We start from the raw sequence: 27,245 nt of genomic DNA, 5'->3' as shown, positions 1-27,245 counted from the left end.
GGCTCATGTTACCCTGAGCTACCTCTATAGTTATGCTGCTATAGGCTTAGGCTGCTGGAGGACATCAGGGTCTATTTCTCTCTCTCTGCTGAGTTCTCCTACTGCTCTCCAATCTGCATTGTTTGTTGTTATTTCAGCTTTTAACTTTTTGTTCTCTGTCATTTTTCTCTTCATAGAAGGTACACCTGGTCTGGTGTTCTGTTAGCTGTGACATCATCAGGGGAGGCAGATCATCCTCTATTACCATCTAACATAGAAAGTACTCCTGGGTCAATGTGAGCTTCTGTGCTTTCTGTGTCTCTGCTCTGTCTTCTCTAAGCCCCAGTGGGTGGAGGCAGATGAGCGTTCACACTGAGCCTGGTTCTGGTTCTGCTGGAGGTTCTCCTCCCTGTTAAAGGGGAGTTTTCCTCTCCACTGTCGCTTCATGCATGCTCAGTATGAGGGATTGCTGCAAAGCCATCAACAATGCAGACGACTGTCCACTGTCCATTGCATCTATTCGTTTCCAAATCCACCTTTGTCACCAAGAAGGTGAAGTGAGGGGACTCCAGGGATGATGACAGGTCTTCACATTCTTTCAGGCAGGAGGACTAAAGCTGTAGATAAAAACATCGTCTAACTTTAATCATCACAGTGAGGAACTTCACCACCTTCACCTCTGGATGCACTAAAGGCGCTCTCTTCTTCTGCTGCTGCATAAAACATCAGGAATACGTTTATTGTTGGAAAACCAGAACTCCAGGATGGGTTCTGTCCAACAGATTAGGGGACAACAAGCACCATGAGGCCCAAGGTTCCGGTAGGTGAAGTAGATGTGAAACACAGAGAAACTAACAAAAATGCGCTTTATTTCATGCGCCAAGTTTTGATTTCTATCCGGTTCTGCTCAGCCCAAATGAAGCTGAACCCCAGCTCAGCATCTGAAGATCCCAGCAACGCCCCTGCGTCGTCACGTGACACCAATTTGGACGCGGGGAGCCGTTTCATTGGCCGAACGCTCTCATACAGGCGATGAGGGCTCTGCGTAGTTTCCTCCTGCCTGACGCCGTATCTGAAGTTTGCGTGTAACTGGGATGTAGATGCGAGCAGATCCGAACCAGACGGAACCGGGAGATCACACGCGCTGAGCACTGCACGGAACTGATTGTCCCGCGGGACGTCATGAACAAGAACACCACGGACACGAGCACGCTCTGCCTCTTTGATGTTGACGGCACGCTGACGGCCGCGAGACAGGTAATCAGAGTCAAACACACAAACACCTGTGTTCATAGAGGCAGGTGACAGCCTGGCACAGCTGCCGGGGCGACTTCCGGCTCCACGTTGTAACTGCAGTCCGTCCGCCTGTTACTGAGCTGCAGCGAAGCACAAACACACAGTTAAAATCAGGCCGTTTCCAGCAAAATATAAAAAATAAACTATATTTAACACGTCGATCTTTCTAAGTAAATAAATGTTTTGATTCCTGTTATTTGCCTTTACTGGCCTATATAAAAAGTCAAGCATTGATTTGTTGGCGTCTGCGGGCACCGAACAGGAAGTATCTGACGGAACGTAAATACCAAACACACTTTTGTAGTTTTTTAAACCACTTTAATGATTTTAGCTGAGGTATTTAGTTTGGCCTTTAGATGTGTCGCTCTAGTTTGTGCTAAGGACAGCTGTGATATTATAAAGTAATAAAAAAAAAGCTTTTAATCAGAGTAATAGTCAGTTTGACTCCGATATCCGCCTGGTTTCTGCTCACTTCCGCTAGCATGATGCTAACAGCTAGAACCGGTGTTGCACCGTATTCGGTGACTCTGGGAGGCGCTCTCTTGTTTTCATAGCGTCACTTGGCCTAAAGTAGAATATGTTACAACAAACGTTACGAACATAAATATTATAATTAATGTCGGGTCTCATGTTTTTGTCATAAACATTCCTGCGTCATTATGATTATTATAGAATTATACACGTCACAGAATATGACAGCTGCATTTAACCTGTGACGTGATTATTAGTAGTAGTAGTTTAGGAGGTCAGGGAAGTTTCTGACAAAAACCTGGCACCAGATATGAATTTACATTTTTATGTTGCTAGCGTAACTTTTGGCGCAACATCTTCTACTTTAGGCCGAGTCAAGCTAACCCTATAAAAAGCAGCAGCGCCTCACAGACTAAAACAGTCACAAAGTACGGTGGTCACAGAATATGGTGTAACACCGGCAGCCGAACTGGGATCTAAACTGGTCCTATCATAATCAGAACATTAGAAACACCTGGACATTTTTATTAGTTGTTCTTTAAAGACAGTTTTCCCCCAGTAAATGCTAAAAAAAATCAGTTTAGTTCCTGAGGTGATTATTTTAGATTTAAGTAAAATTAATGAATCACAGTTTCTAGTTCCCTCTTCCTTAATAGAAAAATCCTTTATTTACTGATGGGTTTTAGAAATGTGTTGCAAACTATTCCATCTGACACATTTTCACACCTTTAAAGCACAAAATTAGATAAAATGATAAAGTCCACTCTTAATTCTCAGAAGCTGACTTCTAATTTATTTTGTCCACATATAAAGTTGTACAGTGCTGGGCTGTATGCACAGAAAGGCCTCGTCATCAGAATATAACACATTATCTTCTTGGGCTGGACTTAGGCACGCACCACAGTCTAATTGGCCCTATGCTAATACTGTGGGCTGGCCAGCTGCCGCACACAGTCCTTCATGGGGATGTGCTAGAACGGGTGTGAATGTTGGTCCCAGGCGTGTATCAATAGACCTGCTGATAGGAGAACCAAGACCCCGAGGAAACGTTCCTGCTCCATTCCTCAGCTCTAAGAATATTGTGTTGGTTACAACCAGAGGATTGAATGAAATGCCAAGACGGGCTCCATAAAACATCCCAGTGTTAGCATAGACTAACCATTGTTCTGGATAAAGAACCTGTAGAACATAGGATGTTGATTATCAGGTCATCTGGCTGGTCCAGTCTGCTTCAGCCCTCTGATGGTTGAGCTGTGGTGTCTTCATGTCCTCAATAATCCCGTTAGCCTCCCAACATTGACGGCGCAGCTCCGACTACACAGCTGGACGAGGATTTATTGTATTTTCTAGTTGTTTCCATTCAGGAATCAGGAACTAAACTCTGTTTTAGGCTCTGGTCCCACCAAGCTCCCCTCGTCTAACACGTCTTACATTAGACGGTGCTTAGAGGCCGCTGAGGGAACAAAGCGGTGGAGGTTGGCGGTTCAGGAGGTGAATCTGTTCATGTTTCCAGAGCGTGACTCCAGAAATGAAAGGCTTCCTGGAGAAGCTGAGGACTCGGGTCCGGGTCGGTGTGGTCGGCGGGTCGGACCTGGTCAAGATCAAGGAGCAGCTGGGAGACGACGGTGAGGCGCTTCTCTGGTTCCTGTAAGAGGATTTAACGTCTGTGCTGCGTCTGATTTTCTGTTTTTCTGCCTGTTTCCATCTCAGTCATCCAGAAAGCAGACTACGTGTTCGCTGAGAACGGCCTGGTGGCCTACAGGAACGGCCAGCTGCACTCGGTCCAGGTAACACACCTGCGCGATAAGTCCCAGGTATGATTGGTTCCTGTGAAGGGAAGCTGACCGGCCGCTGGCTCTCATCAGTCCATCCAGGCCCACATGGGAGAGGAGCTGCTGCAAGACTTCATCAACTTCTGCCTCAACTACATGGCCAAGATCAAGCTGCCCAGAAAAAGGTAGAGAGTCCCAGCGTGACGCCCAGCAGGTCTGGTTGGTCTCCTCAAGCCGGGCATACACTGTACAATTATTTATTTCTCCCTTTTTGGGAAAAATAAATAATAATCTTTTGGATAAGGCCCAGTTTGCGTGGTGTAGCATCCAGCGGGTAACGAGGGGCCATCAGCCTCTCACCACCTCCTCCCATCAGGAATCAGACGGTCAGAGGAAAATCAAACATGTCTGACATCCAGTCAGCCCTCCTGAGGTGATGGAGAGCTACGACCCGATTTCCCCAGACCTCACGCACTGAGCATGTGCAGACTCTTCTTCTTCTTCTCAGAGGAAAACATAACAGAGGAGAGAATCATGGCGGCGGTGCGTGTGACATGGAGTCAAACTACAGAGGAGAAACCACTGAGCTATATAATACACTGGAGTGCTGATTTTGCCGAAAAACTGAAGTCACTGGCCGCCATCTTGCTCCTCCCTACTCTCACAGAATCCCACAGGATTTGGTTGCAACAACAAGCAGTTTTCTGGCTGAGTGAAAACGTTTCACAGGTAATTCTACAGTCAGTGGATGTACTAACACTATCAACTACTAGGAAATTAGGTGCTGAAATATTTTACATGTTATTCATATTAAATATATATAAATGTATAAATAAGTATGTGTATATGTATATACGTATATATGTATACACATATGTAAATATATGTTTTTGTATATTGTTATTTATATATTTATAAATGTTAAACATATATATTTAAATGAATAAAATGCAAAATATTTCAGCACATGACTTTCTCAGTACTAGATATTTTTAGAACATAACATAAAAGTATATGGCATTTGACATTTTAAAAGTCTTAAGCCCCCCTGAACATGAGAAAATCCTCGTTATTCGATGCTGTAGCGCACATATTCCCTAGTTACTGGGGGGAAATAGGGAGTACCAAGATGGCGGCTGGTGGCTTCAAAGCGACTCGTTCAAACAGGCGGTGATTAGCACTCCAGTGTATTATATAGCTCAGTGGGAGAAACTTGTAGAATTACCAAAGCAGCGTTTCTTTCTACTGAGCCTCATGTTTAACAGAGAGCATCGACACTTCCGTCTTTTTCTTCTTCTACTGTTTACGTTTGGCTTCCAGGTAGACGAGTCTGAGTAGCGCCATCTCTTCATCGTACAGTTTGATCTCTGAGGACGACTAAAAATACCCTACAGTGTACGCCCGGCTTCAGGACCATCTGGACCTGCTGGAAGAGCTTCAGAGAGCCTCGGTTCTTTCATCGATTGTGATTTTTTTTACTGCGTTGTATTTAATTTGTGGTCATTTCATGGATTATCGTTCATTCCTGCATTTTGGGCTGCAGCCTGACTGGTGGGAGCAAACGTACCGAGTCTGAAACTTTGCTGTGCAGAGAAGAACATTATTCTAACCCTGGCCAGAGGCGTTGTCCTCTTCTCTGGGGGGGGGGGGGGGGGGGGGTGTAGGTCCACCGGTCTTTGTTGGTGGAGCAAAGGGGAAAGTAGCGTCTGTTCAGAGATGTAAAGCCCTGGAGGTCTCCATGATGGATGTCTGTGCTTTACTGAGCTCTGCCTGATGCATCTCAGGTTGTTTCTCAAAGCTAATCTGCGACATGATGTTTCCTCAGAGGAACCTTCATCGAATTTCGTAACGGGATGCTGAACGTCTCTCCCATCGGACGCAGCTGCTCACAGGAGGAGCGGCAGGAGTTTTATGAGCTGGATCAGGTGAGAGGAGAACGTCACTGAATGCAGCCGCACAGATCTTCTTCTCATGGAGTCGATTCTTCTCCGTTAAAATCAGCCGGTGGTCTCCACAGTGTGGATGGACCACCGGCGTAGACCTACAGCGGCTCAGAGCTGCAGGGTTCTGGTGCTGCAGTGAAAAGGAATGAAGATCTCTAAGTTTTATTTGTTGTTGCAGAAAGAGAAGATCAGAGAGAAGTTTGTTTCTGTGCTGAGGGAGGAGTTCAAAGGGAAAGGTCTGACGTTTTCCATCGGTGAGTCAACAGAGAGCAGCACCTGTAACGGTGAAAATGTGACGTTTACTCTGAATGTTCCTCCAGATGGACTTCAGGATAATTAAACACATGCAGATGTTTAACCTTAGATGTGAAAATGAGAGAACCCCCCCCCCCGCTGGGACGGCTCCAGCGGTGAACTGAGCAGCTAACGGTCGTTTCTCTGCAGGAGGCCAGATCAGCTTCGACGTCTTCCCTGACGGCTGGGACAAGCGGTACTGCTTGGCCATCGTAGAGAAGGACAACTACTCCACCATCCACTTCTTTGGAGACAAAACCAAACCTGTGAGTACGCCGAGTCGGTCCGGACGGGCCGCACAGAACCAGGAGGTCCGGTTCACGGATAAATCCTGATTTGGTTCTCAGCAGGACTTGGTTTCATTGAGTTTAGTCGTTCTGAAGTCGTATTTAAATGTTTTTTCTGTGCAGCGCTTTGTTCCAGCTGGGCTCGTTTTAAAGCGCTTTAAGACACGATTGTCATGATAACCTCCAGTAGAACCGACTCCTGCTGGTAAAGAGCAGACGCTCAGCAGGACCTCCTGTGGCGGAGGCCGTCTCTGTCTGCAGAACGTCGGCTTCACGTCGGCTTCATGTCCTCCGCTCTTCTCCTTCAGGGAGGAAACGACTACGAGATCTACAGCGACCCGCGGACCGTCGGCCACGAAGTGTCCAGCCCCACAGAGACGCAGCGGCTCTGCGAGGAACTGTTCTTCTCCTGAGAGCCGAGCCGAGGTTCTGGTCCAGAGACGTCTGAGCCCAGACTGCTTCAGAGCCTCGGGTCACCTGCAGCCATCCTGGGTTTATAAATGTTACTGATTTTTAGTTCTAGTTTTCTTTCCTGGTGCGTCTGACCCTGTCAGGTCCGTTCTGTGGGCGGCACCAGCTGGGAACGGTTCTACACATCAGCTGCTGCAGCTGGAGGCTGAAGATGCACATGTGGTCTGATGTTCCTGTGAACGTCAGAGCCGTCTCCTGTTCCCAAAGCACTAAAACAAAAATCTCTACTCTGTAAAGTCTAATTTACTAAATAAAAGAAAGTGAACAATGCTTTTGTTCATTTATATCTGAGAATGATTTCAGCTGCTCTGCAAAAACAGCTTTTTCTGGCTTTTTCTCCAGAGGTTTGGATTTCCAGATGTTTCCAAGCCCACAAGGTCCAGAAAAAGCTTCTCACTGTGGTGAGAAGTTAGGATTATAACTTAGATTTGGAAGGCCAGGTTTATTTCTGCAACGTTTATACGTTATATAATTTAAAATTCTCTCTGGTAGCATAAAGGACCAGATGTGTGAAAATCACGACAAACTGAAAACATAAAAAGGAAATACATTTAAAATTAAACTTAAAAAATCTTAAGCAATTAAAATATTCCTTTAAGGAGCAGCAGCAGCATAAGCAACGTTCTCAGTCCAGATTTAAAGGAACCAGATTCTGCACATCTCAGGTTTTCAGGCAGTTTGTTCCAGAGCTGAGGAGCAAAGAAAATAAAAGCTGGTTCTGGTTCTGGAAACACTGAGCAAACGGGTCTCTGAAGGCCTGAGGGGTCCAGCTCTAACCCCCCTGGTCTATTTTTTTTATTCATCACACATAATATTAACATTTTCTGACAAATGTGTGCTGTATGCCTTGAATTTTTGAGTTTTCATTATCTGTAAAAATGGTTAATTCAATCTGCAACGAATCTAAATAAGTGAGTTTCACTTCATTAAATGAACAGAAAACTTTATTACGTTATTTTTTGAGTCATCATCATACTGTAATCAGCGGGTAGTTCTCCATAATCTGATCCGGGGCGATCAGTTACGTCCTCATGGCGTCCATGAACTTCGCGGAGGCGTGAACCGTCCTTCCGCGAAGTCCACTAACTTCTGGTAATGGTCTGGACGCCTCGCGGGGCATTATCCCGCTCATCCTATGATCACTTACGAAACATTAAATCAATTATTAATACTTTAATGTTTTATCACAGTTAAAATCGTAGCAGCGGATGAGAACTATTTAATCTCCCGTTGTGACACGTTGCCAGGGTAACCAGCGTCACAGCTGACGTATAACCCAGCGCAGTAATTTAGAACCATCGGTCCATCCGACCGGAACTTTTCTATGGGTGTCCTTTAACGGACACCCGGCAGCCAATCAGAATCCAGCATTCACCCAGCATGGCGGAAATGCGGAAATAGTTGCCAAATGACCCAAACTAGACCCAATCTGCCGGTAAAAAGCTCGGTACCGGCCAGAGAAACCACCATGGAAATGTTTCACCTTTTGCTTTTTGTCACTAAAAACTTTAATGTAGCTTCAGACTGAAAAGTGAATTCGTTGATAAAACTACTTTGTTAATAATCCTGGTTAGAACAGGCCTGTATTTACTGGGTCGTTAAGGTTGGGAAGGTTCCGGGTTCAAATCCCGGTCTGGGGTATTTCTGCATGTTACCCTGTGCATGTGTGGGTTCTCTCTGGGTACTCCCGCTTCCTCCCACAGTCCAGAAACTGGTGACTGGCGACCTGCTCCACGGTGTCCCCTGCTTCTTACCCAATAACCGCAGGAGACAGGCGGCAGCGCCCCTGTGACCCGGTGACGGTAAGGTGACTGCAGGATGAAAACACCCCAGTGTTCAGCATCCTGTGAGCTACAGAACCACGCAGGAACCGTTCAGAACCCTAACGTTTGACACATTTCTGATTCTGGAGGCTTTTGGGTAAAACTTCTGGAGAGTTTTACCCTGATGGGTTGGTTTATTCTCTGTGGAGCAGCAGGCGGAGGAACCGGAGGCCGGGTCTGTGAGGCTGCAGCGTGGCAGAGCGGTCCGACCCGGCAGCGTCACACATGATGCGGGTTCTGGAGGGTCCGACGAGTGTGCTGAGGTTCTGGATCAGTTATTCCCAGCTTGTTCAGATGGTCACTTTCAACACCACGGCTGGTTCCCTTTATCAGAGCATTTATTGATTCTACAACATCGACACAACGCTGACGGTACAGACAACACAGAACCCAGAGGTCCGGTTCTGAGACTAAAACAGACTACTGCATGGAGACAGGAACCAGAACCTGGGTTGGTCCAGAAGTCCTTCCCCCGCCTCAGCCGGCTCCATGTTGGATCAGAACGTGGAAAACTAAACTAAGAATACATTAAAAACAACAACAAAGACGTCAGGAAACAATAAACACGACCAAAGTGCAGCTGCTGCTGTAAACATCTGAAGTTTAAGGACTTTTTATGGGGAATAGACTGAGAAGCGAGTTAAAGGCCAGCAGGACTCAGGAGGCCGGGTTCTGGTCCCCTGAGGGGCCCGTTGGACCTGAAGCTCGGGTTGGTTCTGTGTCTCCGGACAGGAGGCCCGGCTCCTCAGGGCTGGACCCACATTTAACTGGCTTCACAGTGGACAGAAATGACCAGGTGTTCCTGATGGAGCCCGCAGCGCCGCGCCGTTCTGCGCTGCGGCGCCGTTCTGCGCTGCGGCGCCGTTCTGCGCAGCGGGCTCCATCAGGAAAACGCGTCTGACCTCCATCTGCTCAGAAAACAGCAGCAGGAAGGAGGATAAAGAGAAACTGCTGAGTCTGAGCCATGACGTCCAGCCGGTGGCTCAATAAATAACACGGGTCCCTTTATTCCTGTCAGGCAGCAGCGCGGGCAGCCTCACTCCAGCTCCGGGTCCTTGCTGTCCTCCCCCCCGCAGGATGAGCGGCTGCTGAGGTCGGCCACCCCCGACTCCCGGTCGCTGCAGGCCGAAGCGTCCTCAGCGTCCGGACTCCTCAGCTGCTGCCCGGGCGGGCCGGAGGGGGCGGAGCCTGCTCTCTGAGCCCTCTGATTGGCCGGCGGGTGACTGTTCTGAAGTTCAGAGCTGGCGATTGGCCCAGAGTAGGAGGAGGGCGGGTCCGGCCCGCTGTGTCTCTGCGGCAGGCGCCTACTTCTCCTCGGAACCGCCGTCTTCTCCCAGGTGACCGGTCTGCCGGTGAGAGCCGCGATCCTCTGGGGACAGAACCGACAGATGTTCTATAATCAGCCGACAGAACCGATACAGATGTTCTATAATCAGCAGACAGAACCGACAGATGTTCTGCAATCAGCCAACAGAACCGACAGATGTTCTATAATCAGCCACCAGAACCGACAGATGTTCTATAATCAGCTGACAGAACCGACAGATGTTCTATAATCAGCTGACAGAACCGACAGATGTTCTATAATCAGCCGACAGAACCGATACAGATGTTCTATAATCAGCCGACAGAACCGACAGATGTTCTGCAATCAGCAGACAGAACCGACAGATGTTCTATAATCAGCCAATAGAACCGACAGATGTTCTGGAATCAGCAGACAGAACCGATACAGATGTTCTATAATCAGCCGATAGAACCGACAGATGTTCTATAATCAGCCGATAGAACCGACAGATGTTCTATAATCAGCCGATAGAACCGAAAGATGTTCTGGAATCAGCCACCAGAACCGATACAGATGTTCTATAATCAGCCGATAGAACCGATACAGATGTTCTATAATCAGCTGACAGAACCGACAGATGTTCTGTAATCAGCCAACAGAACCGACAGATGTTCTGTAATTAGCCGACAGAACCGACAGATGTTTTGGAATCAGCTGACAGAACCGATACAGATGTTCTATAATCAGCTGACAGAACCGATACAGATGTTCTATAATCACCCGACAGAACCGACAGATGTTCTGTAATCAGCCAACAGAACCGACAGATGTTCTATAATCAGCCGACAGAACCGACAGATGTTCTGTAATCAGCCAACAGAACCGACAGATGTTCTGGAATCAGCAGACAGAACCGATACAGATGTTCTATAATCAGCCGATAGAACCGACAGATGTTCTATAATCAGCCGATAGAACCGACAGATGTTCTATAATCAGCCGATAGAACCGAAAGATGTTCTGGAATCAGCCACCAGAACCGATACAGATGTTCTATAATCAGCCGATAGAACCGATACAGATGTTCTATAATCAGCTGACAGAACCGACAGATGTTCTGTAATCAGCCAACAGAACCGACAGATGTTCTGTAATTAGCCGACAGAACCGACAGATGTTTTGGAATCAGCTGACAGAACCGATACAGATGTTCTATAATCAGCTGACAGAACCGATACAGATGTTCTATAATCACCCGACAGAACCGACAGATGTTCTGTAATCAGCCAACAGAACCGACAGATGTTCTATAATCAGCCGACAGAACCGACAGATGTTCTGTAATCAGCCAACAGAACCGACAGATGTTCTATAATCAGCCGACAGAACCGACAGATGTTCTGTAATTAGCCGACAGAACCGACAGATGTTTTGGAATCAGCCGACAGAACCGATACAGATGTTCTAGAATCAGCTGATGAGGAAAAGTCGACAGTTTTAACGCATAATCGGCGTATTTTGGTTAGAGGAGCTGAAACGTGACCCGCCAGCTTCACGCTAAACGCTCTAGAACATATTTAGAACAAATAAATTCTGGTGTTCTGTCCTGTTTGGACTCATTTTAGTGAATGTTGTAAAGCGTGGAGACAAACGGGTCCACTTCAGCAGCTCGGGTCTTATTCTGACACAGAAAACTGTAAAAGGAGATAAAATATTTTTCATGTCATGATTTTCTCTGTTACGGCGCCTCGGAGTCCAAACGAGGTTCTTTGTGGTTCTACTGTTGATAAAACAGCTCAGATACTGAACGGGTTCTTTGTGATTAAAGCTCATCAAACTTTTTATCGTATTTAAACTCAAAGATCAAACTTAACACCGGTGTGAAATAAAAGGACCATTTCATAAACATCCAGGGAGGAACTGGACCCGTTCCAGTCCAGAACCAGACATTTAATAAGCGTGTTGGAGAACCGTTAAAATGGGTTTTCAGCTAGAGAACCTCTACAGGATGTGGACCCCAGGTTTAACCTAAACGGGTCAGAACCGGTGCTGAAAGCTGCTGTGTTCTGACTGTTGCTCATGCCGGACCTCCCGGTTCCGTCAAACCCGACGGCTGGAGCTCACAGTGATTCAGTTACAGGTGAGTTTGTGTGCTGTATGCCTTGATCCGCGCGGTGGGCGGTTCCTCCGGCCGGTACCTCCTGCTGATTGGTCAGCTCCTCCTCCAGCTGCTGGGACTCCTCCCTGACGGCAGACAGGAAGTCAGCGGGTGACTGTCGGGGGGGCGGCGGTTTCTCCGCGTGGTTGTAGAGGCCCTTCCACATCCTGGAGACAAACAGCAGCGCCAGATGTTAGAAACCTCTAAAGGATGTTCAAGCTAGAGAGAACGACATTTAATATCAGGTGGACTGAGTTTATCACAACTATAAGGGAAGATTTCATTTAAATCTGATGCAAATGGTGATTGTATTGTATTTTCATTTATGTACATCAATGACACACCGCTCGGCTTATATTTTACGTTTATGTCTGTTTTACACTAACAAAAAGAAACCTCTAAAGGATGATTCTGCTTTATTTCAGCGTAAGAACAGCAACCCTGTGTCTGTCCTCCTCATCCCACCCAAAGTGACCATGGCAACTAGTTCTGAACAGGAAATAGTTGCCACCAACCAACCAATCACTCAATCAATGAACAAATCAATCAACCAACCAACCAATCAATCAACCAACAAATCACTCAATCAATCAATCAACCAACCAACTAACCGATCACTCAACCAACCAACCAACTAACTGATCACTCAATCAACCAACCAATCACTCAACCAATCTCTCAACCAACAAACCGATCACTCAACCAACCAATCACTCAATCAATGAACAAATCAATCAACCAACCAACCAATCAATCAACCAACAAATCACTCAATCAATCAATCAACCAACCAACCAACCAATCAATCAAACAACCAACCAACTAACTGATCACTTAATCAATCAACCAACCAACCAACCACTCAATCAATCAATCAACCAATCTCAACCAACCAACTAACCAATCACTCAATCAACCAACCAACCAACCAACCAACCAACAACCACTCAATCAATCAACCAATTAATCAATCAACAACCTCTCAATCAATTAACCAACCAATCTCTCAACCAACCAACCAACCAACCAACCCATCCAGAATTCCTGATGGGTTGTCCAGCAGGGGGCGCTGCAGTTCCTCACTTGAAGCAGTAGGGGGTGGTGTTGGGCCTCAGGATGCCCTGGCTCTGGCCCAGCTCGGCCTTATAAAGCGGGTTGGTGTACTGGGACCTGTCCTTCCACAGCTGCGGCCACACCGAGTGACTGCGCTCACGAAGCCTGCAGACCAAACAGGACGGTCAGGAAGGTGTCAGGAAGGTGGCCTGGACAGACCTGGACAGACCCGGACATGACGACCGATCCGTACCTCAGGTCCCGGCGCTCCTTCTCACAGTTCCCCAGGAAGGTGCCGTACTGGCAGGAGTAGACGTGTGTGCGGACGGCGATGAGGAAGCGCTCGTTGAACTCGAAGGCACAGGGAAACTGCTCAGAGAGCTGCCACACGCTCTCCAGGAACTGGTCTATGACGGGGGACACCTCTTTGGGATCTCCGTCCAGGTGAGCGTACCTGCAGAGGGGGGGCGGTTCTGCTGACTGTCCATTCACAAGCAAACCCAGAACAACTCAGAGACGGGTGAACTGCCAGCATCCTATTTGTTACTAAAATCTAAACCAAGAGACGGTTTTCCTGTTAAAGATGAAGCCAGATTGTCTCTAGATGATAGAGATGCAGGACGGCCTGGTTCTGTCTCAGGTTCCCTCACTGACCTGTGGGAGAACTTGTGGCCGAAAGAAACCCAGTCCCTCTCTATCAGCACCTGGAGGAGGAGGAGGAGGATTAACGGGAGTTCTGACGGGAGTTCTGACCACAGGAACGGGTCTCACCATGAAGCCTTTGATGGTTCTGTAGAACGGGTCCAGCAGGATACTGGCCACAGAACAGGCCTGGGCCGTCCGGTCCCATCCGTCCGAGCAGTGAACCAGAACGCTCACACCTTCGTCAGCCACCGCCTGGACAAGGACAGAGACGGTCAGAACCAGGAGGTCCAGCTGGGCGAGAGAACCAAACTGAGCCATGGAGTTCTACGTGGTTCTGATGTCCAAACCCGGAGCCGGTATGAAAACTAAATCTCATCACGGCGGAGTTTCTGCAGGAACGACTAAAAGCAGAACCGAGTTCTAAATGAGAGATGTTCACTGATTCTTTGGTCAGCTGCCTTCTCAGAAACTGGCCTGTTCACAGGAGAGGGGCGTTTCATTGGCTGCATGGGTCATGTGACCTGGAGGTCACGTGACCTGGAGGTCATGTGACCTGGAGCGCCACTTTATGGTGGTCTGAGCTCCCCTTTAAGACAACAATGTTTCTACATCCTCAAGGATGAAAGATGGATGATGGATGGATGGATGGGTGGATGGATGGATGGATGGATGGATGGATGGATGGAGGATGGATGGATGGATGGATGGATGGATGGATGGGGTCTGCTGGGCTCCTGGTTGTTCTCTGCAGAACGTCTGAGGAACCAGAACCAGAACATCTGGACTCACTGGTTACCGGGTAACTCTGGGCCTATCAGAGTTAAGCTCCGCCCCTCGCTCTGTTCGTCTATGAACCCATAAACAGTTTACAGGGTGTGAACAGGTTGTGATGTCACTTCCTGTACCCTGGCGATGAAGACTCCGGCGTCCAGAACGGCTTTGATGTGCTTCAGCCAGCCAGAGTTCTCCAGCCCCCACAGGAAGTCCGTCATGGAGGCGCCGCGCATCTCGCCCACTGCAGGAGGGAGGAGAGGAGGAACGCCACGTTAGACCAGCAGGGGGCGCCGCTCCCACCACCACAGAACCACGCAGACGCCCCACGGACCGTCCATGATCTTCTGCTGGCTGCTCCTCATCACGTGGATGTTCTCGATGCCGATGAACTGCAGCTTGATGTTGGCGTAGTGGTCCTCGTTCTCGTAGCCTTTCCCCGCCGCCCGGTTCGCCATGGCGTTCAGCTGCGCACACGTCAGACGGCGGGTTGGCCTCCGAGGAGCGCGTCAGGGCGTGTCCAGAGACACGATTAAAGAGCAGACCCCGCATCGACCGCTCTCATCTAGGGGCGCTGACAAGATTTAGGGACGCCATCTTGGGGAGGTCGACAGCTCAGCTCAGTGTAATGTGTTGACCAGGCGCAGAATCAATTTTAGTCAACTATAACTCGCTGAATATTAAACTAATTTCCCCGTTTTTTTTGCTGAAAACTTTAAAACTATAGCTATTATAACAAATGGTCCAGTGCATTTAAATATTCCTAGTGGGGTTAAAAGTAAAATAATATTTTGACAGGATGTATGTTGCAAAACACAGCCACTCATACATTTTTATAATTTAGTTATTACTATACATATGAAAGATGATGTGTATATATATATATATATATATTATATATATATATATATATATATATATATATATATATATATATATATATATATATATATATACATATATATATATATATACATATATATATATATATACATATATATATATATATATATATACATACATATATACATACATATATATATATATATACATATATATATATATATATATATATACATATATATATATATATATGCGTGTGTGCTGTTTATTCACTAATGTCTAACAATGCTCTGATGTTAGCACAAGAATGTTAATTTTATTTCTTGAATTTCTTGAATTCAGTTAATCTAAATCAAGGTTAGGGATTATCTGAGACTTTCTGTTATTTACATGAAGTCTTAAATTATTCAAATTAGCCCATTTTGTCAGGAATAATTTGTTTGGCATGACACCAGCACCAAAGCTTGAATTGTGTTGGTGTACAAAAATACAGAAAAATAACATTGTAATCAAAAATACAAACAATATCAAACGCCCCACAATGCTCAGGCGCCCTCAGCTTAAACCAGCAGGCCGACCTCCCCAAGATGGCGGCCGTAATTCCTGCACCGCGACAGTCAATGCGGGCTCTGCTCTTATATAATGTGTGTCGGCGGTACCTTGGGCCGGGTGTCCACCACGTAGATGAAGTCGCTCCCTGGGTTGGACTTCATCAGCGCCTGCAGCATCGTCTCGTCCTCCTGGCAGCGGCCGCTGAAGCCCGACAGCGGCTGGCTGCACCGGCACACCGCCGCCTGCAGGGGGAGCAGGGGAGGCCTGTTTTTCACAGTGGAACCGTTTTATAGGGACTCTTTCCAGGAATGATAGGAAACACCTGGTGTGATACGTGACTGGGACGCCCCACAGAGACATCCATGGAAAGAGACCTTATAAAAGGAGCTGAGACGTGTAAAATACGGGACTTTATGGGATGTAACTGAATAAAAAAGGTTCTGCTGGCCATACATTAAAATCAGCTTTGTCTCGTCTTTTTTAAAGTTCCTTCCCCTCCAACAGGAGCAGAGCTGGTCAGACTGCTGGGTGTGGGTGTGTGTGGGTGGGTGTGTGTGTGTGTGGGTGTGTGTGTGGGTGGGTGTGGGTGGTTCTGGGTGGGGTGGGTACTGACCAGCGTGTCCTGGTGGAAGTAGGACAGAGCAGGAAAGCGTCCTCGGCTCCTGAACCTGGAGCTGCCCACGATGACGGCGGGCGTGGCCGACTTTGGGACGAACAGCTCAGCGGGGTACGTGTCGCAGACCTGCGGGACAGAAACAGCAGGTTCTGGTTGGTTCTGGAGGGTTCTGGACCGGGGATGGGACAGAGACCCCCCGCTCTAAGCTAGCCGTGTACGAGCTTCTGTTTTAGAGCAAGCCGATCCGTACCATCAGCTCATTTGCGCGTGTGCGAATAGAATAACTTCCGGTGGGAAATATTTAGTTTTTCTTACTTTTTATTTTTTCGAGGCAGGGGTTTCTTTTTATATTCTAAAAAATAAACAACAGAAATACATAAAAAATACATTGGTTTTTTTAATAGCAAAAATGTTTCCCAGTTGTGGTTAGGGAAATAAAAATATATAAACCATTTCTTAAAGTACATAAACCCCCAGCTATAAACACATATAGGAGTACAGAAACTTATTTGATTTTGAATTTTTTTTGAAGTTTAAAGTTTTTTTTATCATTTATTTTATTTGCATATGTATGTATTTTGTGCTTAATAAATGTATTTTAATAAGGTATGCCTTCGCTTTGTGTGTGTTCTTTGTTCTATTCCCTGTTTGTTTTTGTAAAAAAAAAAAAAAAAAAAAACAATGCGGCTACTATAATCACGAGGTCTTCTCTAGTTTATGATGTGTACACCAGAGGGCGCTAATTTTAACTTTCTAATAAAAATAAACGTTTAGAACAAGATTATTTGTATAACGAAATTCATCGTATAATTAAGGATTAAATTTTTTTTTTCAGTCCTGTTTGAACAAATAATAAAACTAACAGAATGCATTCAGACAATACAGATAAACGTTATGCAATGATAACTTCCCGAACTTCTGAGCAGATCCGATGATGACGTCAAGCAATACAATGGAGAGAATCTAAAACGCACCAATTTCTTTCTGAAAAGTCTTCAATATTTTATTTACGATATAGTTTAGCATTTTTTAATGATTTAAGTATAGAAATAATAATTTTCAGTACCGTAATTACATTATTTTTTAGGCGAACTGGAAGTTATTCTGTTCGCGCCAATGAGCTGATGGAACGGATCGGGTGGTGACAAAGCTGACCGAGCAGCTGGCTGAGTTCACTTCCTGCTTTAATGGAGAGAAACAGGAACTCTGGCAGAACCGCGTGATTCTGCACTGAAGTGAAACTTGACCCGGTTTCTCCTGCTGAACCAGGGGAGCCGGTTCTGTTCTGGGCTTATTTCGGGCTCCAGAGGACAGGATGGAGTTCAGGTTTAGATAAAACGATCCACCAGAGGTGGGTTGGAAGAACTTCAGGGTTCTGGCAGCGTCCCTCACCTCTATCCTGACCTGGTTCTGTCTCCTCCCACCCTAACGGTACCGTTGACCCTGAGCGGTTCTGGCTCACACTGACCCGGTACTCGCTGTTGGCGGCGGTGGAGACCCACAGGTTGTTGGGGACGCCCATCCTCCTGTAGTCGGCCTGCGGGTCGATGAAGGTCCAGGACTCCTCCCGCTCCTCCTTGTTCACGTTGGGGTTGAAGGACAGGCAGTACAGCTCGCTGTAGTTCTCTGCGGGGGGGGGAGAGGAACCGATTCAACACCGACCTCATCAGGTCCAATCAGCTGGACCTCACCAGAACCTTCTAACGGGTTCTCCACCAGCGGTTCTCCCAGCTCTCTGAAGTTCTCACTGGGTTAAAGCTTAGCAGCCGTCCAGTGTCCTTTCTGGCAATGTGGCAATAAGATGCCACAAAGAGCTCATCAGATTTGACTTTCACAAGTGGACAAGATAAAAGGAAGAGAATGATAAAACAATTATTGAAAAAAACATGTACTTTGTTTAATTGAAAATATGCAGTTCCTATATTGTCCACGAGGGGCGCTGTGTTTTAATTAGCAGATTAAGCTTCAGGTGTGGAAAAATTCAAATCATTTCTTAATTTTTATCTGTTTGATGTATTTCGTCATGCAGGACAGTGTTTTTAAGTTCCAAAAAATGTGAATAAATGTTTTTCAACATTGTATAATCACTGTGATCAGTTCTTATGCATAATGCACTTAAGTAAATGTTTAACTGAGTAAAAGTATTGTTGAAATTGCACATACTTTTCTTAAAAACGCTGAGGTTATTCATAATATATTGTGTAAAAGTGAAATTAACTTAATATAAAAATGAACAAGTCCACATTTATTAGTTCTATTTAATCTTGTAATGAGTTTACTCATGTGGCCCTCTAGAGCTCAGATTAAGCTGAATGCGGCCCCTAAACCAGAATTAGTTTTCTGGCCTAGAAGGACCTTCAGAGACCCAGAGGAGCTGCGGATCAGGACCAGCTGAGCCCAGGAGGTCCGGCAGCCTGGCAGGATCTGGACCTGGAAGGCTCTGGTACCAACCGGGTCGGGACAGACGGACCAGCGAGGCGTGGACGTCCGCGCAGTCTCTCTCCTGCGGGACCAGAACCTGCAGAACCCGGAAGTCTTTGCAGCGGAGGACGAGCGGGCTCCCTGAGGGCGTGGCGGGCGGCCGCTCCACGCCGCAGACCATGCTGTGCAGAACCTGAAACACACATGTGGTTCTGGTCAGTGTGGCCGGGCCGGCGCCGCCGACCAGAACAGGAAGTCAGAGATCAGCGGCGCCGGCCCGGGCCGGTTCTGTTAGGGGGAACCCAGCTGCTGCTCAGGTGGAAAACCTGCAGAGAAAAACAGCAGAAACTGACGGTTCCGTCGGTTCTGTTGGTTCTGCTTCCCGGTTCCAGGTTCTAATCCCAGCGACCCGCTCATCGGCAGGATGTGATGCGGGTCAGAACGCGCTTGTATTTAGCGTGTGGTGAAGACCCGCCCACCTTCAGGCGTGCCTCTAAACCTCAAGGCGGCGCATTGCATTGTGGGTAACCCAGCAGTGTTACCTAAAGGAGAAAGTTAGACCACCGTGTTCCTGAAACGTAACGCCGCTTCTAACTTTGTAAAGACCTTTGGGCTTTGAGACGGCGTGTTGTGAATCAGCGTTCTGTAAATAACACTGAATAAAGGTCACCTTCTGTATGGCGCTCAGGTGAGTGCTGCTCACTCATAGGCCACGCCCCCTGGTCCTGCTCACTCATAGGCCACGCCTCCCTGTACCCTGCTCACTCATAGGCCACGCCTCCCTGTACCCTGCTCATAGGCCACGCCCCCTGGTCGTGCTCCCTCATAGGCCACGCCCCCTGTTCCGTGCTCTGGAAGGAGCTTCTGACTGCAATAAAACTCAGATTTCTGGGACCTTTTAGGTTCTGTTGTTTAATAATTAAAGGCTTAGGGTTCTTTCTCATTTGTCTCCTGGAAGCAGCGTTCTCTATAAACCAATCCTCTCCATCAACAGCGTCTCAGTCACATTTTTCTACCATCAAACATGGAGGAACGGTGCAGAACTGCTTCAGTTCAGAGCTTAGTCCGTGTTTACTTCCTGGTTCCTCAGCCAATCAGATGAGAGTTCCCAGCACAGAGCAGCATTTGGTGTTTTATGTTGACAAAAGACCTGCAGCCTGGAAGAGAAGCGGACCAGAACCAGAACCAGAACAGAACACAGCATCATAGACCCGTCCTGTGGAGGTAGAACCTCAGCGCTGAGTAAATGGAGGTTTCTCTGTGAAAGACGTTCTTTATGTGTTTTTAACCGCTAGGTGTCATTATGAAGCTTAAAGGAACAATAAGTAATAATCAGCAGAAACATTTCCAGCCTGTTTTCAGCTACATGCTGCTGAGACACGAGGGGACGGAGGACGTCTGGCGGCCATGTTTAACAGGTCACCTAACTGTGGCCAGCTGCCTTCAACTTCCTGATCTCCTTCCTGGTGAGCTGGGAGAACCAAGATGGAGGCAACACCCAGATGGAACCAAGAGCTTCTGGCCACAGATGTTCTCCAGCAGGAGACACAGCTAATCTCAGGTGAGCATGGTCACCTGGAGGAGGCTTCTGGTGTCCTCAGATGAAACGAGGAGCTCCAGGTTCTGAGTAAACAGCGTAAAACGTGGAACTCCCATGTGGAGGAACACGTTCTGACTGGATTATCCTCCTGACTGTCGTATTTTATCTGAACGTAGATCTGTGGGTTCCCCTGAGGAACGTTCCTGTCTCAGCATGTCTTCATCTCTGCAGCAACCAGTCAGCCTGGGGGAGGAACCGCCGTCTGCTCCACGCTCTGCAGGAGAAAAGCTTTATGTTCTGCTGATTAGAACCCATGTTCTGTTTGAGTGAAGCTGGATTGTGACTCAGTAGAGGAAGCAGAACCAAGCAGAACCAAGCAGAACCAAGCAGAACCACAGGAAGTCCCACCCACCCAGGTCTCTCTGCGGGTCTCAGGGTTGTTCTCGATGAAGATGGTGTGGGTGGCGGACAGGTAGAGGGTTCCCACGCTGGCCTTCCTCTGGCCTGAGGAACGCTCCAGGAGACGGACGTTCTCCACCTGAGAGGAGAGCAGAAGGTGAGACCACACCGAGACAACGGGACACATGGGAGGTCTTCATCGTCCAGATGATGAAGACCAGACACATTCCTGGCTGATGCACTCGTCCTCCACAGACAGGGGGAGCTACTACCACAACCCCCCCCCCCCATTCTGGTGTCCGTGTATGGTGTCTAGGTGTGGCTGTGGAGATGAAGGTGTCTGCTCTGCAGAGCCTTCATGAAGGTCATCATGACCTTGAATTTCAGCCAAGATGAAAGCCGTCAGGATGAGAATGAGTTCCTTAACGTCTTAATGGGAAAAAGGAGGAACACGCCCTAAAGGTTGGAGGAGGATATGAATGGATGGATGATGGATGGATGAAAGATGGATGGATGGATGAAAGATGGATGAAAGATGGATGGATGGATGAAAGATGGATGGATGGATGAAAGATGGATGGATGGATGAAAGATGGATGAAAGATGGATGGATGGATGAAAGATGGATGAAAGATGGATGAATGGACGAAAGATGATGGATGGATGTATGGATGAATGGATGAAAGATGGATGGATGTAAGATGATGGATGGATGGATGAATGAAAGATGGATGGATGGATAGATGAAAGGTGATGGATGAAAGATGGATGCATGATGGATGGATGAATGATGGATGGATGATTAATGGATGGATGATGGATGGATGGATGGATGAAAGGTGATGGATGAAAGATGGATGGATGATGATGGATGGATGAAAGATGGAGGAATGGATGAATGATGGATGGATGAATTAATGGATGAAAGATGGATGGATGGATGGATATATGAAAGGTGATGGATGAAAGATGGTGGATGGATGAAAGATGATGGATGGATGTAAGATGATGGATGGATGTATGGATGGATGGATGAAAGATGTATGGATGGATGAAAGATGGATGGATGAAAGATGGATGGATGGATAGATGAAAGGTGATGGATGAAAGATGATGGATGGATGAAAGATGGATGAAAGATGGATGAATGAATGATGGATGGATGAAAGATGATGGATGGATGTAAGATGATGGATGGATGTATGGATGGATGGATGAAAGATGTATGGATGGATGAAAGATGGATGGATGAAAGATGGATGGATGGATAGATGAAAGGTGATGGATGAAAGATGGAGGAATGGATGAATGATGGATGGATGAATTGATGGATGAAAGATGGATGGATGGGTGGATGAAAGATGGATGGATGAAAGATGGATGGATGGATGAATGATGGATGGATGATGGATGGATGGATGAAACATGGATGGATGGATGGATGGATGGATGAAAGATGGATGGATGGATGAAAGATGGATGGATGGATAGATGAAAGGTGATGGATGAAAGATGGAGGAATGGATGGATGGATGGATGGATGGATGATGGATGGATGGATGGATGATGATGGATGAAAGATGGATGGATGGATGAACGATGGATGGATGATGGAGGGATGGATGAAAGATAATGGATGGATGAATGGATGGATGATGGATGGATGGATGGATGATGGATGGATGGATGGATGATGATGGATGAAAGATGGATGGATGATGATGGATGGATGAAAGATGGAGGAATGGATGAATGGTGGATGAAAGATAATGGATGGATGGATGATGGATGGATGGATGATTAATGGATGGATGATGGATGGATGGATGGATAGATGAAAGGTGATGGATGAAAGATGATGGATGGATGAAAGATGGATGAAAGATGGATGAATGAATGATGGATGGATGAAAGATGATGGATGGATGTAAGATGATGGATGGATGTATGGATGGATGGATGAAAGATGTATGGATGGATGAAAGATGGATGGATGAAAGATGGATGGATGGATAGATGAAAGGTGATGGATGAAAGATGGAGGAATGGATGAATGATGGATGAAAGATGGATGGATGGGTGGATGAAAGATGGATGGATGAAAGATGGATGGATGGATGAATGATGGATGGATGATGGATGGATGGATGAAACATGGATGGATGGATGGATGGATGGATGAAAGATGTATGGATGGATGAAAGATGGATGGATGGATAGATGAAAGGTGATGGATGAAAGATGGAGGAATGGATGGATGGATGGATGGATGGATGATGGATGGATGGATGGATGATGATGGATGAAAGATGGATGGATGGATGAACGATGGATGGATGATGGAGGGATGGATGAAAGATAATGGATGGATGAATGGATGGATGATGGAGGGATGGATGAAAGATAATGGATGGATGGATGGGTGGATGAATGAAAGGATGGATGGATGAATGAAAGGATGGGTGGATGATGGACGAAGAAGGAAAGCGGGTCCTGAACATTATGGGATGTCGTCCAGAAGAACCCAGTGGATCCATTACCGGAGAGGAAGAACTCGGGACGGGAGAACCGGCCTTAGCGGACCGGTACCGGTACCAGGACCGGAACCGGGCGCGCTAACAGCCGGAGCATCGGTTACCTTGGGAGTCCGGATGTGCTCCATCATCACTAACATCCAAGATGGAGGAGATGCAGAGCAGCAGCAGCCCGGTGGCTCGTCTTCGTCCGCGGTCAAACTCCCGCATTCCCCCCGACAACAGAGCTGCTTTCCCCGCCGCTGTCGCTCCGCCGCTGCCCGGGAACACGCTCCATCATTCCCGCCCCCGGTGTACCGCCTCGGTTCGGATAAACCGACTCACGGAGCCGGTCGCGTCAGTCCGTGGCCGCCTCTGACCGGACACTGGCGTGACGTCACATCAGGACCGCTGCAGCGCCGGCTTCCGGTAGAGACCTTCAAAATAAAGGTATCCACCTGCAGCAGGACTGAGCGCTTCCTGGGCGGCAGCAGAAAAGTGGCTCTGAGTTCAGCAGCTTTTCTAGTTCTCTACACACCGAACATCCCATAATAAGGTGACGGTTTAACCCGGAAAACGGCGGCCTTCCTGCGGCATTACAGACTTTATTTTATTAATGTTTCCGGTTTCATTTAATTTAGGTTTGGGACTTTAACCAGTTCACCTGATGCAGATCTAGAACAGAATAGAGAAGAAATTCCTTTATTTTGTGGTAAAAACAATAGACTGAAGACACCAGAATGACACACAAGATGAATCAAAATGAAGAAAATTAAATTTAAAGTTCAGCTGTACAGCAGAAGAGACGAATTAATCAGAAAGGTGAAAATACTCTGGAATTAATAATAGATAATAAGGCATATTCAATTAAAATTTATTTATATAGCACCAATTCATGAAACATGTCATCCCAAGGCACTTTCCAAAGTCAAATTCAATCAGATTTTACAGATTAGGTCAGATATTCAGATAACAATTAAAGGTTCAGGTTAAAAAAAACACTGAAGCTTCTGCTGTGGTTCATTAACATAAGAAACACAACTAAATCCATAATGAATTGATTATTAATAATATAGAAAATAATCATGAAAAAATATCCAATTATGAATCAGTTCAGTAAAATATATTTAATGATTCTTCTTTTAAAGCCAAGCTCTGAAATCTTTCTGTGTTAATGTTTTTAGTCCAATAAGGGTCCATAATAATTTAATTACTGCTTACAGATCTGTACGAACCGTTTCATGTGTTTTTCAGTCTATTGTATTAGCTTTGCTTAAAACTGAAAACATAACTACTAATCTGTAATTTGAGTATTTATAAGGTAATAAATAATTTGAGAAGTTTCCCTGGTGAAAGTCACTAATGATATTCTCATGGCCTCAGATAATGGACTTGTGTCTCTTCTGGTTCTGTTTGTACTCAGCGCTGCATCCGATCCAGTCGACCATAATATTCTAACTTGAACGCGCTGCAGGGATTAAGGGAAAAGCACTAGGTTGGTTTACATCTACATCCGACGTATCCTAGTTAAAAATTAAAAATAAAGATGAAAGATAATCCAACACAATAAAATAAGAAGGCAACATCCTTAAAGTGAGTCAACATATCGGTGTGAAACTCTTAGAAAGATAGAAAAATTTGAAAGATGTGAAAAATATGTATCTGAAAGGATTTTATTCTGAAATGTTTAGAACAGGGGTTTTGCAGCTTTAACAATCCAAAGAGCCACTTTTGTCCCCAGTCAAGATAAAACTGATTTAAAGCTACCTTTTGAAAACGACAACTTATAATTGTTGATAAATATTTACTATAGAATTTCTTTTGTCATTCTTAAAGAACCTCTATTCGTTTAGTTTTAGGTTGTAACAAAAGGAAAACATAAAAAAGATGCAAATAGATGCAAAAATTAATACATCTTCTTCTATGAGAAATGTGTGGAAAAGTATTTAAATAGTTACACATAATTTACAAACCAATAATGAGAAAAAGAAATCTAAAAAAATATAACTGGTAGTTTTGGTGTCATTCTGGTGTGAAAATTCAATACAGTTGTTTCATGAAAAAAAAGGAAAATAAGCTAAAATCTGAATCTGTTATTATATCTCCATTTAAAAACATCAGTTGGCTCTTTGTCGTTTTTAGCCAAAATTATTAGGGGCAATTTAGGAGGTTCTAAAAAACCCACTTGAGGCCCCAGAGTCTCAGGTTTACAACATCCAACTGTGTGTCTCCCTTCAGCCTCTAGGTGGCAGCATTGGCCATTATAACCACCGGTAAAGTTGGTCAGAAGCAGGAAAGTTTATTTAGAAATAATCACTGAAATAATTCGTCACTCATACAGGCAAACAATTAAGGAGGTCTAATAATAAAACACATTAAAGCACAAACCGGATATATAAACAATCTGTATTTGTTCACTTTACCGACGTTTATAAAGAAGGTCGGTACTTTTATATCATGTATTCCTCCGCCAACAAATGTAGTCCGCGATCCATTTGATTGGGTGACCAATTTACTTCATTCATTGGCTCCCAGCCGGTGAGAGCTGCAGGTTTTCATCGTCATCCACAGCGGAACCAACTGGACGGATTTCTGCTGGGTTCTGATGAATCATCGCCAGAGACGCGAAGAGTCCTGTTCTGTGTCCAGGTAAGCGCTGCAGGTTCTGCTGCAGGTTCTGCCGCAGGTTCTGCTGCAGCTTCTACCGCAGGTTGCATGGGTTCTGACGTCTGCAGACGGTAGGTGTGTCTTCTTCGCCTTCTTATGGAAAACTCCGTTAAAAACGCGACGACGTTTGACCTGAGAGAAGAGACAGGTGTTCCAGGTAGACGAGCCTCTTTATTCTGACAGGAGACCATGGAGGTGAAACCCTGGACCACCGCCGTGAAGTGAAACAGCATAAAGCTCCTCTGACATCACTGTTAGCCTCAGTTTAATATAGCCTAATCCCCTTTTTATTTGTTTAACCTAAAAACAACCTCTAAGAAAAAGTGAAGTTTGCATTTAACATCTTTTTTTAATGTTTAGATCCTGTTTTGAGCTGTAAACAGTTGCCCCAGGTTTCTTGTTTTAGATGAAATGTCGTGCTTCAGAGCATACGTGGCTCACCTGCAGCTGCATGCTCAGGTGTTCCCTCAGAGCTGCAGGCACTCTGGCCTTGTGTCTCTGCAGCGCTCTCTCTCTCTGTGATGGACATTTGTGCTGCTGCAGCACTCTGCGTGTTGCATAACCGGTTGTCCTCTGCATCATCCTGCAGGCCCGGCCAGGATTAAGACTCCGTGTCTCTCCTTGGCATGCAGAGCTGCCTCTGCAGGAGCCCAGGAGTTCTCACACTTCCCGGCCTCCTGCAGCCTCCTGCAGCCTCCTGCAGCCTCCTGCAGCCTCCTGCAGCCTCCTGCAGCCTCCTGCAGCCTCCTGCAGCCTCTGGGCCGCTCTGACCGGCTGCTGAAGAACCAGAAGTGAAAAAGGGAAAGCTTAATGGACGAGTCCGCCTCTGGAGGCTGCTCTGTGTTTTCAGTGAGTTTTTACTGCTGTGGCAGCAGCTAGACAGCATGTCTCCTTATTTTTGATCATCTGACTTGATGCTGCAGTTCAGCATGTTTAGAAAATTACAGATTTAATGGTTATCTGCGTAGATGGACCGTATCAGTTCTCCCCTGCAGCGTGTCCAGTATAATTTAATCTGTGCAGCACTTTTAGCTAATTTTATCAGCTGCTCTGGTTAGACTGGGTCTGGAGATTTCCTCTGAGCTTTATTAAAAAACTAAGACTTAATATTCAGTGTTGAGATCATTTTGCTTCCATTTCCACTTTTATTTATTCAACATTAAACTATAATTTAAGTAACCATTTATCTCTATCCACATTATTCTCTTTTTTTGCATTATGTCTTTCTCGTAAACATTTTCTAGTGTTTAGTATTTTGTATATAATAATTAATACTAGTAAAATAAAATGTTTATACAGTGTTAAACACTTAATTAGGGTGTCAGCTGTCCACAGAAAAAGATGGACAGATAGTTATTTGTCAAGTTTTTGTTTCTCTGTTTATTATGTCAACGTGTTTTAAAACATGTTGGCATCTTCATAAGGCAGTTATTTTTTATATTT

General features: G+C 45.9%; 2 protein-coding genes across 3 annotated transcripts; one reads left to right on the top strand and one right to left on the bottom strand.

The window, feature by feature from the left end:
* Positions 1 to 949: 949 nt before the first annotated feature.
* pmm2 (phosphomannomutase 2) lies at positions 950 to 6,797 on the top strand. The gene is made up of 8 exons (XM_012853092.3): positions 950 to 1,236; positions 3,260 to 3,371; positions 3,457 to 3,533; positions 3,612 to 3,703; positions 5,344 to 5,443; positions 5,640 to 5,715; positions 5,906 to 6,021; positions 6,351 to 6,797. The coding sequence occupies exons 1-8, from the start codon at positions 1,162 to 1,164 to the stop codon at positions 6,453 to 6,455; spliced, it is 753 nt and encodes a 250-aa protein (XP_012708546.2). The 5' UTR covers positions 950 to 1,161; the 3' UTR covers positions 6,456 to 6,797.
* Positions 6,798 to 8,651: 1,854 nt separating this feature from the next.
* mtmr7b (myotubularin related protein 7b) lies at positions 8,652 to 23,550 on the bottom strand. 2 transcript variants are annotated; one of them, XM_036137645.1, is made up of 14 exons: positions 23,261 to 23,550; positions 20,636 to 20,761; positions 18,714 to 18,876; positions 17,731 to 17,888; positions 16,260 to 16,388; positions 15,754 to 15,888; positions 14,586 to 14,718; positions 14,386 to 14,495; positions 13,607 to 13,732; positions 13,490 to 13,539; positions 13,089 to 13,289; positions 12,866 to 13,000; positions 11,823 to 11,949; positions 8,652 to 9,705 (listed from the first exon to the last, which is right to left on the bottom strand). In XM_036137645.1, exons 1-14 carry the CDS (start codon positions 23,294 to 23,296, stop codon positions 9,373 to 9,375), a joined length of 1,962 nt encoding a protein of 653 aa, XP_035993538.1. In that variant the 5' UTR covers positions 23,297 to 23,550; the 3' UTR covers positions 8,652 to 9,372. The 2 variants fall into 2 exon arrangements, with proteins under 2 accessions (XP_035993538.1, XP_035993539.1); XM_036137646.1 differs by having other exon boundaries at positions 9,525 to 9,705; positions 11,786 to 11,949.
* Positions 23,551 to 27,245: the final 3,695 nt, after the last annotated feature.

This window comes from Fundulus heteroclitus, chromosome 5 (assembly GCF_011125445.2).
Source record: "Fundulus heteroclitus isolate FHET01 chromosome 5, MU-UCD_Fhet_4.1, whole genome shotgun sequence".
NCBI classification, from domain to species: Eukaryota; Metazoa; Chordata; class Actinopteri; order Cyprinodontiformes; family Fundulidae; genus Fundulus; species Fundulus heteroclitus.
This window is presented reverse-complemented; position numbering and strand designations above follow the sequence as displayed.